The sequence below is a fragment of the Diaporthe batatas genome (assembly GCF_019321695.1).
Source record: "Diaporthe batatas strain CRI 302-4 chromosome Unknown Contig00020, whole genome shotgun sequence".
Taxonomy (NCBI): Eukaryota; Fungi; Ascomycota; class Sordariomycetes; order Diaporthales; family Diaporthaceae; genus Diaporthe; species Diaporthe batatas.
This window is the reverse complement of record NW_025408567.1, coordinates 72958-89733: the sequence shown is the minus strand read 5'-3', so window position 1 is coordinate 89733 and position 16776 is coordinate 72958. Positions and strand designations below refer to the sequence as shown.

Sequence of the window (16776 nt, the reverse complement as noted above, 5' to 3'; positions counted from 1 at the left end):
GTACCTAGGTACCTAGCAAATATCCCCAGATTGCAAGACTGCGCTACTACCGTAGACCACCACTAGACCAATTGACCGCCTGGTGCTACGTGCTGCACGTGCTGCACGTTTACCTACTTGAGTACCTAGTAGGTAGCACTGTCCTGTCTGTGTGCTGTTGTAGAGGACTGGCTGACTGGATGGGCGGGCGGGTAGATCAACGGATGGATCAACGGACGCATCATATCGTCAGCCAACGGCAAAAGAGCCAACGACAGCTGGCCCAATAATGACATTGCAATCTATACCTAGTGTAGGTACGGAGTACGGTAGTACCACACAGCACGAGTTCATGTCAGCGCAGGCAGCCAGGAAGTGACAGTTGGGACAGTTGGGGAAATGCCCTTGCATCTCCACCGTGGGCAACGCCCAATTTAGCTCGACTGGCCTGCTGGGCCCCCCTTTGCCCCCCTGCCCCCCTTCTCATTGGAACGGGCGCAGCACAGCCGAGTGGGACATGGCAGGCTGGCAGGCTGGCAGGCAGTCAGTACATAGTACGCCCACATGCACAGCATCTTGCGTCCGCTCCCCAGCTCACCGACCGCGTTGTTGCACTGCTGCTGCACTCCCCAAGTGTCTCCAACGCCATCTCATCCGCCGGCTGGATTGATTGGTGTCTTCTATTCGTCCTCGTTTCCGCTTCATTTCCTCGTCCCCTCTGCTCCTCTTCTCTTCTCTTGTCTGTCTCTTCGACTCTTCTCTTCTGTCTTGGCTCATTCTGAGAGAGAGAGAGAGAGAGCCCACCTTCTTTGCAGGGCTTCCCCGTCAATATATTATCTGCCCACCAGACAGACAAGACATACTCGTGACGAAACTGGACGAAACCGGACGGGGTATTGGACCGATACTGACACTGCCGCCGACACCTGGGAAGCTTAACTCAAACTACAGCCTCGGGCCCTCGTTGCTGATCTCACTTTCTGTCGTCCCATCTTATCCAAGCCCATGCGCTCCGGCCTCCCATAAATGCCCGACGGTGACGCCACACCTGGCACGCTTTTTCGCATCCGGATCCACTCTACACCTCGTCCACCAGCGGCCCCATGATCGCGGTTGGCTCCCGCCCGGCCCTGGGAACCACTGACGGAATCTCTGGGACCACCACCACACCGACCGGGGCGGACCAGCTCGGCAGCCTTGCCTCGCGCCCGCGCCCGGGTTTCTAAGTTGCTGCTACTGAAATTTGCACCTCGAGGCTGGACTTCGGGTGTCACGGAGTGCGGAGTGGGACGAGCCTCACTGGCAGTCACTCCTACTTTTAGGGAGTAGGTCCTGACTGGCAACCGCCCGTCGCTCCTGCCCACCCCCTACAACTCAGTGTACCCTACGTCGACTGCCACCGTCGACTGCCACCAGCAACATGTTCCTCCATGCCGGCGCCTCCCTGCACGGCCATGAGTTCTCGGGAAACGGCCACCCTCCTCAGTCGCCCACACACGCGCCCCTGCAGCGGAAAAGACCATACCTGCGATCCGCATTTCCAGCTCCCATCCTCCGCTCCACCACGGCACCGCCTCACGCAAGCCCATGGCCTCTCCCACAGACTCCCAAGGCGACCAGGCCCGTCTCTGAGCTCTATGTGAAACCAGTCACCCATCTTCTGGGCGACCGTGCTGCCGCCCGCAGGTCCGTCCCCGCTGCTCCCGTCGTGCGCTTCAAGGAGCCCGAAGCCCAAGCCCTGGAGTCCCCAAAACCCTCCATGACAGAAGATGAGCCATCCTTCTACGACTCGGACGCTTCGCACACGTCCTCGGCCCCCCGCCCAAGACGGAGGAGAGCCACCCCACGCCCGAGTTGCCACTATCACTTCGCCCTGCCCGCACCCAAGCATGGTTCCAAGAAGCACCTCTTCAAGAACATCCGCCCCAGGCTGCTCTTCCAGCTCCAAGAGCTACCTACCAACCAGCGGCCACGCCCTGCCATCGACGTGTTTCCTGCGTCTCTCATAGCCGGGCCCCTGGTTACCGCCCGCTATATCAACCGCTGTCCCCGCATATTCGGAGCCAAGGGCGAGCTGGGCCCCCATGACCTGATCCTGCTCAAGTCCGAGGACTATGACACTGGCCTGAGTGACTCGGAGGAAGAGGATGAGCATATTGGGGCAAGACGGGAGCCTCTTGCCATCTTTAGCCCAGTGAGGGGTCAGGGCTGTGACGAGATTGTCATGGAGGACGGTACTGTGTGGAGGGCCACTCCTGGTCCCAAGGGCAGCTACAATTTTGTTCACACCGACAGTCACGGGATATCGCAGACTCTCCGATGGGCCAAGCGCAACACATCCCTGCAGAACCAGAAGAACGCAAACAGGCTCTCGACATCAGCCGCTACCGTGGCCAGCGACGTCGCATCTATCACGGAGCCGAGCGATTACAAGTACACATTTAGCATCATCAACCCACAGTCTAGGCGACACCCGATCCTGGCGAACCTGACGCCAAGATCGCTCGAGCTATTCGAGGACTTCACGACAGTGTCGACATCACAGGGCCGCTTCCCACCCTCTCGCCCCATGAGCTACAACTTCGATCCAGCGGGCGCCAAGTCCCCACCACCATCTCCCTTCTCTGTTGATGAGCCCTCCGCCGAGCGCCAGACCCAACCAGTGGATGAGAAGACCAAGCAGCTGATCAGGGTCACCGGTCTCTGGCTGGCACTGCGCATCACCGGAGCGGGCCCCGATCCCGCCGACGTGGGTGAGGCGAGCGCCGCTCTTCCGCGGGAACGGACCATTAGCATGTCGTCATGCACACCTCAAACGCTCAAAATCCCCAGGCGGTCGACTACTGGCAATATCAGCAGCACCGTGCCACCGGTGCAGTCTGGTCTCAGGAGGGCAGTCAGCACTGGCGCGGCCTTTATGCAGCGGCGGATGATGAAGCAGTCTCACTCACAGTCAACAGAAGTGGGCGGCAACATGGCGATGGCGCCGGATAAGCAGGCCGGCGTACGGGAGACGGAGACAGATTCTGGCACAGGAGGATGTGCACCTGTACAAAAGCAGACGCGGAGGGTGAGCTGGCTCAAGAAGCTTAAACACTAGGTGTGTTTGTGTGTGCAGCCTGCTCAGACCGAGGCAGAGTCAAGCGAACTATGATACCAATACCCAATTGCATTCTGAAGTACCTACAATTCACCAGCATGAACTTCTCGAGATTCCTGCCACTTCTAGCTCTCCCTCGACTGTGATGACCTCTGCACGGCCACTGGGTATAGTCATTAGTAATTTGCCTGGGTACTTACTTATCATCGTACAACCACCTGTAACTTGGTGACCTATAGAGCAACCTATGTAGTAACCCTGCAATCGGACAACCTCACGCCTTACATACAGTGAGTGACCTCTGTTGCAAGAACTCTGGCTCGACCCGGGAAAGTTTTGCTCATCTCAAATAAACATGGCTGACTTATTAGTATTGTAATCTGCGTAATTACCGATGGATCGATGATCCAACGACTGATGGACTAAAGAGATACGTCATGCGAAGGCTGGGCAGTCAATTGCTTGTCTGCAGTACTGTACAGTTGCGCGCAGTGGCCACTAATATGCGATGAGGAAGACAATCGTCAACCCCTACGCTACCAAAGGGCTCCGTAACTTGATTTCGTGAGCCACCTGCTCCAGCCACCCTGAAGAAACTCACAGACATCTTGTAATCTACATTCACGGCAGGAAGAGCCTCGATATCCAACATCGTAGCTCTTGTGCTCGGCCCCATGACGCAGCCAACATATGTGAACCATCCTGTTTTCCAACGCCGCCGGTGATGGTGCTATCAGTCCAAGGAAATCGCAAGATGCAAAACAAAGAAACAAGAATATGAACAAGTGGCAATGCCTCCTGGGGTTCGGGGCCGGCAACTCGGCCTGGTGGTGCTCATGCAATCAATTGACGGAGGAGCTCGGAACAGTTTTGAAGATGTACGGAGGGGGTGCACAGACAGATGGGAGAACTGGACAAAACAAGAAGCAGTTCAAAATCAACAATCATCGCGGGATCTTGCCGCCGGCCTCATGTGGCGACGCCACCCGCATCGGTGACGATGGCGGCAAAGGTGACGTCAAAGGTGTAAATTGCTTCAGCTCGCCAATTGCGAGTTCTGCAAGGTCTCGCATTTCCTCAGCCCTTCCGTCGACAACGTGCGGCTCTGGATCAGTAATGCCCTGTGACTCGCTGCTGGCGGCGGGGACTTGGATTCCATGGTATCCGGTGCATGGGGACGCGAGAAAGGTGGTACGAGAGCCCCAGTGGTCCGGTTCGTCTTCTGCTTGGTCTCCTGCCCCTGTAGGAGACATGGACAACTTGGATGGTTTCCAAACGGGCGACAGGTTCCAAACGTCAGCCCTCACCACTTCCGTCTGGACGTCTGGCCCCCTTCAGGCAGTTCCCGGGTTCTCCGCCACGGCTGGCCCCTTCCCCTTGGGATCTGCCTCCTGCCTCGACCTGAGTTCTGCGTCCGAGGGGGGTATGAATGTCGGGGGCACGTCGGGCACCTGGATGACAGGCTTTAGGTCTCGAGGGGTCAGGTCGGTAGGGTTGCCTGTGGCAACATCGATGAGATCGTCACCCTCAACCACGACCTCGCGATTGACGATGCGGCGCATCAGGTCGGTGAAGGAAGAGCCGCGGAACTTCTCATTGTCGCTTGATACCATGGTGTTCAAGATGCGTGCCGCATACGACTGAAGTTCCATATCCTCCCGCCTCTTTTGGTTGAAACGGTTCTTGGGATCCAGCTGCGACATGACGGCTGGGTCATTCTCCCTGCGCTTAGCATCCAGTTTCTCGGCGTGTTCGGTCATGACTGCCTCGTGATCCTCGCGATCCTCGGGCCCATGAGTGGCCACCCACTGATCCATTTCCTGCTCGAATTCCCGGTCGTAGGCCGCGAATGCCGCGCCGAGGGCTTCCTCTGTGTTGGCGGCCAAGGCTAGGTTCTGGGGGTAGTGGCTGAATGGCAGACCATTCCCGCCGGCCTGGGCTGTGCCTGTGGCAGAATAACCATGTGGAGCAACCTGGGCTTCTTGAGCTGGCTGATCCTCAGGAAGCTGTTGGCCCCCTTGCGCGAAAGCCGGCAAGAAGCCTGGAGGAGCATGGGCGGGCATCATATGAGGAGGGGCATACGGAGAAGCGACATTTCCTTGCATCATTGGCTGACCGACTGGGTAGTGGTAGCTACCAGGTGCTGCAAATGCGGGTTGGCCGTAAGGAGCGGCGATGGGCATTGCCTGCATGGAGTTCAAGCGCAACGCGCCCATCCCTTGGCTCAGGGACGTCTCCTCTTGCGCACGCCTGAAGTCATCGACCCAGGAAGTATTGGCGGCCTGCAGAGCTGCACTTGGGCGCTGGTGCTCGATTCCGCCACGACGTGCAGGAATAGGGGGGTTGACATGGTTCTCAAGATCGATCTGGTCCCTGCCTTCCAAGGGGATGTCTACGCGGCCGCGATAGCGATGTTGGTACTGCATCCAAAGAAAAGGGTTATGATTGGGGTTGCCTTGTGGTTTGACCAGAGCAGGGGAGTCTGCACTGGCCTGAGGACGAAGCTGAGGCGAGGCGCCGGTGAACTTGGCAAAAGAGGCATCCCCAGCGGCTGTGTTGGAAATGCCCTGGGTACTTGTTCGAAAAGACTACGCAAGTTAGGTTCGTCCGCCACACAAGAGGAGTCTTGAGGTGCAACTTACGCCGGCGGCGGAGGCAGGAGAGCCCGCGACGCGGTCCTGCTGAAGGGAGCGATCACGGTCGAGATGGCCAAGCAGGCCCTTGGTCGGGACGGAGGGCCCACAAAGGTTGTCTGACATGCTGGCAACGGTGACTGCGGTTTGGAGACGACAGGTGTTGATATGTGGTCTCGTCGATGGTAGTTGTAGATCGCCAATCGAGTCTAGCTGTTTTGGTCGGTGGTTGCGATGTGCTGGAGGTGCTGAGAATGCGATAGCGAGTCCCGATCACATGCAGTGGAACGGGATGTAATCACAACAGCAGGTGGTTGGAGACGCAAGGCGAGTTGCTCAAGGCGACTCATCCAAGTCCTGGGATGAAGGAGGGCGACGGCAGTCCTGAGCAGACTTTTGTTTAATGTTTATTGCTCGCGCACAAAGTCTACCACCCAGGAATATCGGACGAGATGACCAGATTTGCAGCCTCACAGAGAGCAGTGGCTTTCAAGTGGAACCGTGTCTGATTTGTGGGAAAGGCTCTCGTTCATCCATGCGAGTGAGGGCCAACGTACGCGGACAAGACGGCTTTCGACCAGGCAGCTGACACAACTGAACTAGGAACTCTGAGAGCAGAGAGCCCATGGGTGCCCTATGCCCCGAAGCCCACCTTCAGAGGAGTCTGGCTATCGACGTGGAAAAGGAGGGTTCTGGTTCAAGGCCGGAATATGATCATGGTGGTCTACGTGTTAGAAAAAGGGAGATCGTGTTGATGTTTCCCGTCATGTAGTAGACACCTGGGCAGTTAGTTGATGGGGGCAAATACCGAAAGCCAGGAGCCGAGGCAAAGCCGCTCAGCAGGTTCCGCCGGCCGGCCCTCGAGGTACCGCGCCCGAGGTACCTCCCCAGGTACGGAGCACTCCGTACCTGCCCAGGTCGTGCATGCTTACATACACAAAAATGCCAGGTGGACCCTCCCTTTGACGTCGTCCCTGGCTCGGGTACTGCAGGGTAAGGTACCTAGTAGAAGCTTACCGTGGATGGACGGTTGATTGCTTGGTTTAATGGACAGGACAGCACGTCGCGAAACTGTCCACCACCCCAAACCGGCCACCGCCATCACCAACTCGTTGTCACTTGCCCCAGCCCTTTTGCCAATTTGGAACCCCCATTGTGATACCCATACTTTTCTTTGCATTTTTCATTCAAGGCCATCCGACTTCCCTGTCCTCGCGAGTGCTGTCTGCCGCCGCCAAGCTGAAAATGGTGCGTACTGCCTTGCCCACGGTGCCTCTGTTCTGGGTTTTGAATTGCGATCCTGACCATGGCCACCACAGGCCACTCAAGTCATTTCAAATCCCGGCCACGATGACATGATAGTACGTCCCATCTCGCAGCCCAAAGGGAACCAAAGGGGACAGCCCTGCCGAGCTCAACCTGACTCTTCTCGCCTCCTAGCACGATGCCGTCCTCGACTACTACGGACGACGACTCGCGACATGCTCATCGGACCGCACGATCAAGATCTTCGAAATTGAGGGCGAGTCCCAGCGTTTGACAGAGACACTCAAGGGGTGAGTTTGGCACATTTCGGCGTCCAGCCGTGCGATGCAGGCAAGGCAAGGCAAGGCACGGCACGGCACAGACGACTGACGCACTTGCACAACAGACACGAGGGCGCAGTGTGGTGTGTGTCCTGGGCCCATCCCAAATACGGAAACATCCTCGCCTCCTCGGGCTACGACGGCAAGGTCTTTATCTGGCGGGAACAGCAGGGCGCATGGCAGAAGATCTTCGACTTTGCCCTGCACAAGGCCTCGGTCAACATCGTTTCCTGGTCGCCCCACGAGTCTGGTTGCCTCCTGGCCTGTGCCTCCTCTGACGGCAACGTGTCCGTTCTCGAGTTCAAGGACAACAACTTCGACCACACCACCTTCCCCGCCCACGGCCTGGGTGTCAATTCTGTGTCGTGGGCGCCGGCAACCACACCGGGATCCATCGTGTCGAGCGCCCCCGGTCCCGGCGCCACGGGCAACCGCCGCTTCGTCTCGGGGGGCTGCGACAACCTGCTCAAGATCTGGGTCTTTGACCCCGCCACCAACAGCTACAAGCCCGAGCGGGATCCACTCTCGGGCCACACGGACTGGGTCAGGGACGTGGCCTGGAGCCCTACGGTGCTGCAGAAGAGCTACATCGCGAGCGCATCCCAGGATAAGACGGTGCGCATCTGGACGTCGGACCCCGCGAGCCCCGGCCAGTGGAACTCCAAGGTGCTCAACTTCGACGCCCCCGTCTGGCGGGTCAGCTGGTCCCTCAGCGGCAACGTTCTCGCCGTTAGTGGAAGCGACAACAAGGTCACGCTGTGGAAGGAGAACCTGCGGGGCGAGTGGGACATTGTAAAGACACTAGAGGAGTGAGCCTAGGGGTTGCAAGGCGTTCGGGATTCTGAAAGGGTCGGCCATTCACAGACCAAAAACAAGGAAGAGGGATAAATCTGTCATAAATTCATCCTACTGAACACTGCCCTGAAACTGCGGCTGATTTCCGCGTATTGATCCCGTGATCGGACTACGTTAAATGTTTCCCAGGGTGTCGTGCGACCCGGGCAGGATAATAATGAGAGCCGTAGCTTGTACGCCTAAGCCACGGTGAAGAACACCCCGCAGACCATCGACAGCGCAACAGCTAGTCCGGCCAGGAAGATGGCTTCCTCGCCCGGCCGATTCCTACCCGACCGCGTTGCAAGGTTTGGGCTCGAAGTCGGGGTGACAAGCGTGCCAGTCCCGGAGCCCGTACCAGTCCCGGTCTCCCCGCCACCGGTCGCAGACATCTCGGACCGCTGCAGCACGTAGATCTCGCCCGTTGAGTCCGAGCTCATGAAGAGCCGGCCCCGGGCGTCCCAGGCGAGCCCGACGGGGCGGAAGCACGAGTCTGGGCACTTGGACAGGTCGGCGTTGCTGAGCACGTCGGCCGTGGCGCTGTTGCTGTCGGGCTGTGCGACGGGCGCACCCGTGTTGCCGTCGAACTGCACGCTCGAAAGCACATAGCCCGCGGGCTCCGTGCGATCCCACGAGCCGTGGAAGGTGATGTATGCTGCCGTGCCGTTGCTGTCAAAGACCATGTCCAGAGGTGCCGTGTGAGCCTGGTTCCCGCCCGTCAGCATCCTTTACTCCTGCTGATTTATCTGTCAACCCCCGGTGCACACATACTTGGAATGTCAGCCGTGGCGGGACGTGCTCCTGTGCGCAAGTCGTGTCGTTGAGCGTGTTGCTAGGGTTGAGCGCGAATTGGCTACCCACGGTCATGTTGCCCTTGTCCGGGAAGTTATCAGTGCCCCAGAGGGCAAAACAGTCCGGGTAACCATAGTTGCCGCCCTGATCCTCAGTAGAGTCGTTGAGGAACCCGTGGTAGTTCATCTCCTCACCGGGGTTGTCTTGATGGACATCAGTCCCGGTTCTTTCGACCTGATCCGCAGAGTTCTCGACTTGGTCTCCGTCAGAAGGTCCTGATCAAATGGAAGAACAGGATAATAAGACAAGCCCTACCGCTGTATATACCGCCCGTGACTGGGTGCTCAGCGACCCCAACACTATTCCTCAGGCCCCAGCCCATAAGTCTACCCTCGGACGGGTAGTCATAGGGTCGGCCGCTTGGCAAGTTGTTAATGTCGAAGGCCCGTATCTGTGAGATACCGGAGTTGAGCTGAGCGGCACCAAAGTCCATGTTCTCGGCACTCCCACGGGACACCAACAAGGTGTTATTGGCCTTCCGGGACAGCAATAGTGTCCGCGATACATGCTAAGGCTTGGTTAGCAAACGAATAGGGGTACCCCGAGATCAGGAACGGAATTACTCCTGAATTGCTCATGTTGGTCACAAGTGTCTCGCTGTCGCCCACAGTACCAGCAGCGGCGTCATATGGCCAACGATACACCTCATTGGAGGTGGAAGCATACAAGGTGCGTCCGTCGGCCGACAGTTGAACAGCATGGTTCAGCTTAGCAGGCAAGTTAGTCAGTAAGGTGTTCTGTTCCGGCCTCTCACGACTTTCAAATCGCAGCTACGCACATCTGAGTTCTCGACGACCGTCGAGGTCTTGCTGACGGCGAGACAGGTCCCTCCGTTGTCAGTCAGTGTCATGCGGACGATGCCAGACCCCTTCTGGACAACGAGCAATGCGCCATTCTGGTCAAAGATGATGCTCCGTGGATCCTTCAGACCGGTGGCGATAAGCTGGGCAGTCCACCCGGAGCCAACAACAGGGGCATCATACGAAGGAGTGAGAACTGTCGGGCAAGCACCTGCAGCAGAGGTGGTGGACTGAGCGGTACCGAAGGTGGCATGGCCTAACAGTGCTGTAAGGATAGCGAGGAGACTGAAGGGCTTCATGTTGATGTCTAGAGTTGGCTAGGACCTGCGAAATACAAAATGGATGACGGTGTGCTCCGAGACGGTATTCGCAGGGCAGTTGTTTCCCCTCGATGAAGTTGGTCTGGTCTCTCTCTCCAATTTGTGCCCCCAGATGGCTCGATGAACCTGGCTGGCGCTGGAGTCCGTAGTGGCCAGAATGAACTTGTCGTCAACGACCGCCCAAAGAGCAGCAACCGACTGCTGGACAGTTGCTCGGGCAGAAACGTGGCCGGGGTTGATTGAGATGTCTGAGGTTCCGTACCTTCTACAGGTCCGTCCTTGAACGGCAGGAACCTTGTGTATCTGAATCGACTGCTTTGGTTGCTTGTAGTGCCTGTTTTGACTAAGAAGCGAGAACTTGATGCCTGGTGTGCACCATGCGGCATCCGGGAGCGACTTTGTCAATCATCCAATCGAGTCCCTCACACTTATTTGTCCGTGGTATACATATATATATGCATATATATGTATTGCCCAGCCGCCCCTCTCGTTGTGCAGGGACGGGCGAGGTTGTAAAACCGCCCAGCAACGAGCAGCCAGAAAAGACCTAGCTCTTCTCAGTGGCGTCATGCTCGGGGTCCCGGACGCCAGGACGCGTAGGATCCCACATGCTGTAGTTAGTCCACGCAGGTCTTGAAACCTGTGCCATGTGAGGTCGCCTGCCGATGGTAGTCTCCCCCTCAAGAGCTCATTGTTTCACGCCACCTCATGTTCGCTTGCTTCGAAACAACCACTTTGGGTGTGCCGTGCCAGGATTGGAACGGCTGTGCTCTCCTTGGATGCATCGTCCAGTATCTGTGGGCTAGCTCCCAGAAAACCAACTCGTCAGCCAGTCGGCTGTCTCGAGCGCTGGTAGTGAGGCTTGGTATCTATGTCATTACCCGCCCCAAGATGGCCTTTTTGGTGGCCGCAGGCGGATCCACTCCATCTTGGCAGGCTTGGATACGTGCACTCTAGCTGCGAGCTCAGTGGTCAAGGTCTCACTCGCATCGCGATTTGGCTGTTCAGCCTCCGCCGACGGCTTGGCCATGACCAGATGGTTTTGACGCTTGGTGGCACAAAGGCAGAAGCAACACAATATACGAAGAACAGAATATGGTATCCGTGTTATGCTCTTGACCGATGACAACAGAAGAAAGGAAAAGAACTGTCCGCCACTCCCACACAGGCCGTCGAGCCCAATTATATACGTTGGTATCTGAAAGGCAGGGGCTCGCCAGGCCCCTGCATGCCCCTCCTCCTCATGTGCTATTCCCCAAAGGACCAGACGCTGCATGCTCTTCTCCTAAGCGCTCACGCCCTCAGCCTGGAATCACCGCAGGCCGATAACACTCATCTCCAGCGTCCAGACCCGTCGGATCCACACCTTGAGCTTCCCCTCCACGCCATCGACGTTGTCGAGCTCTACACCTTCCCACCAGCATCTCCTGGCCGGCTTGCGCCAGAACAGTAATAGTTTCTGTGCCATACCCACAGCATTGTTGCCCATTTCGTTACCACGGATGTCACTGCGAAGCCTTGCAAGGGCGAGACTGCATACGACGGCCTTGTTAGGCTCGCCGGCACGATGTCCCCATTGGTCATCATGATTGAAGCCACTATGTCACGCTGTCAGTTGATTGTTCCCGCCCAATGAAACGGGGGTGCGGGCTGGGCGAGGATGGCCTCTGGTGATTCTAGGTGGGACATACCCGGCTGTCAACATCTCGATCAGATGAGCCTCTGTAGTCCCCGGCTCGTCACTTCGCTTCAACCCAGAGAAGATGCCGTCCTGCTTCAAGAGCGCCCTAGCTGCGGCCCTCTTCACCTCAATCATCTCCGGCTGCTGGATGTCTGCTTTTGGCGGGATGACGTAAAAGTCGAGGTCCTCGCGCAATACTATGATGCCTGCCCTTTTTGAAGAGTCATCGCGCCCTGCACCGCCTAGAGGCTCGATGGGCAGCGCATCGCCGTCCTGCGATGCTGGCGGCGACGACTCAGCTGGAATGGACGAGGCAACCTTGCGGAAGAACTCAAGCATGTACTGGAGGGATTCTGGGTCGTACTGCCGGGATGTCAATTACACGAAACTCTAAGAATTATGACGAAATGGGCCTGGCAGCAACAGGTACTTACATCGACTTGGATGGCGTCGCCATCGGTCGAGCCACCCATGTGTCCCTCGGGAAAGAGACCATTGGGGAAGAGGGACAGCAGAACGAACTCGGGAAGCGTCAGAAGCTCGTCGCGGGAGAGGACGAAGCGTGTGCCCCTGGCATTGCGCGTTAGCTTTGGCGTCCTTTCACATCCATAGCCGACCATCTCGGCGTCCCGGGGCTAAACATACCTCAGGTCCATGGTGATGGTCTCGTCGGCGCCGACATCTTGAGTTATCACGTCACGTCAGCAAGTATCCTCCGGCAAGCCAGCCAAGTAGGTCTCACCTCCAATGGTGTTGATGGGCGGTCCGCCCTGTTGCACCTGAGTAATAATACTCGAGGCTCCTCCTGCGGCAGCCATCAGGTATGTGAAAGACTGGAGGGGACTGTAACCCTCCGAGTAGGCTGGTGGTGGTTCGGCGTCGTCGTCCTTGGTGCGCGAGCTATTCTCTCCCTTGGTATCCTGGGGGAGGACGCGTTTGGTCTCGGCGAGGGTCTCTTGGTAGGTGTTGGGCGGTTCCGAGGAGCTCGATGCAGCCGGTGGCTCGTAGGCAGGGGCAGGTGACTTGTCGCGCTGTGCGGGCTCTGGGTCGTATGGGCTGGTAGGAGCTACGGCAGAGGCAGAGGGGCCGTCGGTCTCAAGCACGGAAGCAGGGCTGTGTTGTTCCGGCGGCGGAAGGCTGGCGTAGAGAGAGGAGAAAGGCGGAGGAGCGGACCGGTTGGAAACGAGCGACGTAGCAGGCGGGCGGGATCCCTCAGAGGCAGGGTACTGAGGCGGCGGAGGGTGGTGCGGTGTTGCCCCTGGGCCGTGGGTGGAGCAGACAGTGGTGTCGTCGCCGGTGGCAGCAGCAGCTGATGATGGTGATGTAGCAAATGCAGCTGGCGCCTGGTCGCGGAGGCTCTCCTGGCTGTGCCTGGCGGTGGGATGGTCGGGTGCTTGCAGGGCTTCGTTGACGACTCGTCTCGAATGGCTTGACCCAGAGGACACGGAACGTCCCCGACTGGGCTCCTGTGGTGCTGACAATTTGGCTGCTGTGGAGACGGTACTGGGCTCCGTCTTTTGCTGCGAGTCTGGGGATATTGGCGGCTTCGTCGTCGGTCGGCGGGCAGTGCTGGGCAGCAGGGTGGGCGGCTAGAGCATCAGGAGGCGATGATTGACGGGCTGGCCAGTCGGCGGGGGTTGCTTGGGCGAGGTGTGCAGGGACAGAGAAGACTGGCAAGATGAGGACGAGACGGCGACCACGTCGAGACAACAGGAATCACTAGCAGACGGCAATGAGGGCCTTTGGGAATTCTCACGGGAAAACGACGGCACGCATTGGACAGAAGGCTGGCGAGGGCAGATTGAAGACTGGTGTAGTTGAATTGCGCTTAAGTCGGATCGAAATGAGCAAGAGATGAAGGTCCAAATTGCAGTAAGCGAGTGCCAAATCGGGCAAGACGCTCCAGCTCTGCACCCACACATGCCCGTGGCCCTGGAGGGAGGACCCCCAGCTGCCCCTGGGCCGCCCTGGTGGCACCCGAGAGGGCCTCCCAGGCTCATGCACGTTATCTGAATTACCTATCAACCTACCTAGGTACTTTGTAGGTGCGTAAGTACACGGCTACCTGTGCATGCTCTTAACAATTTTATTTAATGTTTAGGTACCCAGGTAGGTAGGTAGGTTGTGATTATAGCCAGTGCTCAGATATATAGTGCAATATGCTGCCGATCAACAACACTGCTCGACCGTTCCACAAGGACCCGGCCTGAGATCAGTGGCTCATAGCCAAGATCACCAGATGGCAAGAACCACAGCATCAGCGGATGTGTTGATATCTATGCTTTTCTAGCTTTCCTCATCGCTGCTGTCGCCAAAGATAGCCTTAAACACCTCTTCGCCAGCCCGGTTGGCCTCCAGCGCATCGTTCCGGCTGCTGTCCACCTTGACCTCCTGCCTCGACAGGTTGGTGGACTGCAAGAGTTCATTCGCTGTATTAGGGGGCTTGGACGAGGTGTCTTGGCTCATACCCGGTGTAGGCGTGGGTCCGGCTGGTCTCTGTGCTTCCGTACCCTCAACATCTGCCTCAGCCTGGACATGCGCTGGCGGCTTGACATTGAACCGTTTGCACAGCAACCGTGTTGGATGCCAATCACGGATGGATCGCGTCATGTGTCCGTACATGCCCATCTTCGCCGCCGCCTCGGCTGGGTCTTCTGGTTTGGACGGTGGTTTGGAGAGCAGGCCGGCGTCTCCAGCCTTGCCGTCGGAGCCGCTTGCAAGGGTGGAGGATGATGACGATGTCGTGAACCTGGAGGCCATCGAACCCGTCATTGGCCGGAATATCCTGGCAACACTGTAGAACTCATGGAACTCGTGCATCCATTCGTCATTGGTCATCTTAGCCGGCTTACGGGGTGGTTCGCTGCTCAAGCCAGCTTGCAGCTCGAGATAACCTCTGTAGCGAGATCGCTTGTCGTCGTCGTCACCATACGGCCCACCGCCCGCAGCACCCCTAGTCATGGCGCCCAGGGCACTCTGCTTGTCTAACTGTGGTATTTTCTCCAACAGACTGCGCCGTTTCTCCTCCTCCGACAGCGCGTAGCCCTCAGGTATCTCGCCTTTGGCTTCCGGCAGGTCCGCCTTCCCAGTCGCCGCCGCGAGCCGGTCCCTTGCAGAGACAGACAGGAAATCAAAGACCGACTTCCCGGGCAGCTGCTTCTCCCCCAGTATAGCAGCTCGGCTCAATGGGTTCAGCTGAGAGGACTTTGCTGCGTCGGCCGTCGACCTGTAGCCCGAAGCGTCCCGACTGGCTTCGGGATCTTTACTCGACTTCCAGTCCACCGGAACCTCTGGCGGTGAAAACTTGCCGTCGGCATTGATCATAGATATAAGAGGATCCGGCTCTTGGCTGAGGACGAATCCGTCCAGGGGTGGCCGGCCATCGTGACATTTCCGCACACTGCTGAGGGTCGCTTTCACCACGGCCTTCCGCCTCGGCACGAAACTTGGCTTGGATCCAAGAGCTGGATTTGCGGGGGTCGAGTTTGAGTCCTTCTTCTTCTTCAAAGTCTTGCTGGCGCCAATCACCTTGTTGTACGATAACCGCGGCCCCATGTCGTACGCGTCTTCGTCGTCAGAGCCGGTATCGTTCAGGACCCCTATGCCAATGCCCCCACGGGCTCTGGTGTTCTTGTTCTTGTTCTTGTGCCCCAACAGCCGGGGTCGGCCGAGGCTGAAGGCTTGATCGTCCGCATCCTCGTCGTCAGACTGTGCATGTTGGCTGGTGTTTGATGATGCAAGCGGCGTGAGCCTGGATTCTCCTTCATACCCGAGCCCCTTGCGGTCGGTCTTGCGGACAAGCTGTATCATAGGAGCATTCTCGGGTGCGAACAGGTAAGTATCGCTTGTGCCCTCCGTCCCCGGGTTGGGCGCCATGCCGAGTTCCGCCCTCCTCCGGACCTTGGGTCCAACACCTTGGCCTTCTTTCCAGCCCATCCTCTTGAGCAGTTTCGTGCCCATGGTCTCGCCTTGCATGTGCAAGAGGCCAGCCAGTCCCCCTGGGCGATCGAGATCGGCATCCGTTGAGCCCAGTCCAGCAAACGCGTGTGAAGTTTGTAGCCTCTCGGATTCCTGTGCGTCGGCGAGGTCCTCTTCATCCATAAAGTCCTCAGGTCGCTGGCCGGTGGCAGACTTGTCGTCCTTGCGGCGGTTGGACCGCGACGAGACAAAGGTCGAAGGCGTCCATCCCTCCTTGGATCCCACGGTATTGAAATAGCTGAGGCGCAAAGGAGGATCAGCAACGCGACTCGGTGCCTCGGTGGTGGGCGTGGCTTTGGTGACGGCTTACCCAGCGCTCCAGCCTCCAGTAAAAGCCCCGTGCAGGCGCTTCCTGCCCCTCTCGTCCCTCACCTCCTGCTTCCAGACGGGGACATAGGAGCCATCGTCACGGACGTCAGGGTCCAATGGCGGCAGGGGCGTTCCATATGTGACATAAGGGGACTGTGATTTTTGGAGATCGGCCTCGTATTGCGCCCGCGTCCGCTTGTAGGACATGTGGAGAGCCTTGTGGGAGCTCGCGGAGGCGATGTCTGCGGCCGGGGTACCCTGTTGGTGAGAGCATAGAAAAGAAAACAGAAGACAGGTCGCGGTAAAAAGTGAGCAGGCGGGGCCTTGGGGTTGGGAACAGTAGGTACTTCGAAAAGTTGAGTTCTAATGAAGCTCAACAGGCGAGGCGGACTTGAACGCATGCACTGCGACGCCGACCGGGTCTGCGCCAAGTACATGCCTACCTGCCCGTTCCTTAGGGTAAGTAGGTACCTAGGTAGGTACTTAAGCACCTGGGCAGGTAGCAGGGGTCTGGACCTGGACCACAGAGCTTGTCTGTGTGTTCTGGGCACTTATCGATACTCCACCCTCCCTGTAGGCACAAGGCTGATCAGCCGTGCAGTCAGCGTTCGATCGGCCCTGTCAGGCAGCCAGCAAGCAGCCAGCCAGCCCTCAGAAAAACGTCACAGCAGCCAAGCCGAACTAGGCCAAGCTCACCGCAGCGG

The 16776-nt window shown here is 58.0% G+C and overlaps 6 protein-coding genes across 6 annotated transcripts; 2 read left to right on the top strand and 4 right to left on the bottom strand.

Annotated features, from left to right (window-relative positions):
* The first annotated feature begins 587 nt into the window (after nt 1-587).
* On the top strand, nt 588-3267 carry KVR01_012642 (uncharacterized protein). Its single transcript, XM_044783224.1, has one exon. It carries the CDS (start codon nt 1400-1402, stop codon nt 3077-3079), a length of 1680 nt encoding a protein of 559 aa, XP_044638453.1. The 5' UTR covers nt 588-1399; the 3' UTR covers nt 3080-3267.
* A 234-nt stretch (nt 3268-3501) lies between these two features.
* KVR01_012646 (uncharacterized protein) lies at nt 3502-6491 on the bottom strand. Its single transcript, XM_044783268.1, has 3 exons — nt 6270-6491; nt 5722-6096; nt 3502-5667 (listed from the first exon to the last, which is right to left on the bottom strand). Exons 2-3 carry the CDS (start codon nt 5836-5838, stop codon nt 4414-4416), a joined length of 1371 nt encoding a protein of 456 aa, XP_044638457.1. The 5' UTR covers nt 5839-6096; nt 6270-6491; the 3' UTR covers nt 3502-4413.
* A 466-nt stretch (nt 6492-6957) lies between these two features.
* On the top strand, nt 6958-8111 carry KVR01_012614 (GTPase-activating protein SEC13; the record flags this gene model as incomplete). The annotated part of the gene is made up of 4 exons (XM_044792203.1): nt 6958-6960; nt 7032-7073; nt 7153-7268; nt 7364-8111. The coding sequence occupies 4 exons, from the start codon at nt 6958-6960 to the stop codon at nt 8109-8111; spliced, it is 909 nt and encodes a 302-aa protein (XP_044638425.1).
* Nucleotides 8112-8332: 221 nt separating this feature from the next.
* On the bottom strand, nt 8333-10083 carry KVR01_012528 (uncharacterized protein; the record flags this gene model as incomplete). Its single annotated transcript, XM_044786947.1, has 5 exons — nt 8333-8836; nt 8904-9178; nt 9240-9492; nt 9548-9691; nt 9763-10083. The coding sequence occupies 5 exons, from the start codon at nt 10081-10083 to the stop codon at nt 8333-8335; spliced, it is 1497 nt and encodes a 498-aa protein (XP_044638339.1).
* Nucleotides 10084-11416: 1333 nt separating this feature from the next.
* KVR01_012588 (uncharacterized protein) lies at nt 11417-13561 on the bottom strand (the record flags this gene model as incomplete). The annotated part of the gene is made up of 6 exons (XM_044794652.1): nt 11417-11702; nt 11796-12148; nt 12220-12355; nt 12431-12467; nt 12528-12851; nt 13558-13561. 6 exons carry the CDS (start codon nt 13559-13561, stop codon nt 11417-11419), a joined length of 1140 nt encoding a protein of 379 aa, XP_044638399.1.
* Nucleotides 13562-14071: 510 nt separating this feature from the next.
* On the bottom strand, nt 14072-16279 carry KVR01_012621 (uncharacterized protein; the record flags this gene model as incomplete). The annotated part of the gene is made up of 2 exons (XM_044794809.1): nt 14072-16001; nt 16074-16279. 2 exons carry the CDS (start codon nt 16277-16279, stop codon nt 14072-14074), a joined length of 2136 nt encoding a protein of 711 aa, XP_044638432.1.
* Nucleotides 16280-16776: the final 497 nt, after the last annotated feature.

Bases quoted from the DNA above. Each gene is read 5' to 3' on its own strand.
- KVR01_012642 (XM_044783224.1), top strand. From the start codon at position 1,400: ATGTTCCTCCATGCCGGCGCCTCCCTGCACGGCCATGAGTTCTCGGGA.
- KVR01_012646 (XM_044783268.1), bottom strand. From the start codon at position 5,838: ATGTCAGACAACCTTTGTGGGCCCTCCGTCCCGACCAAGGGCCTGCTT. The intron at 5,668-5,721 runs GTAAGTTGCACC...TAACTTGCGTAG, and splicing joins CTCCTGCCTCCGCCGCCGGC to TCTTTTCGAACAAGTACCCA.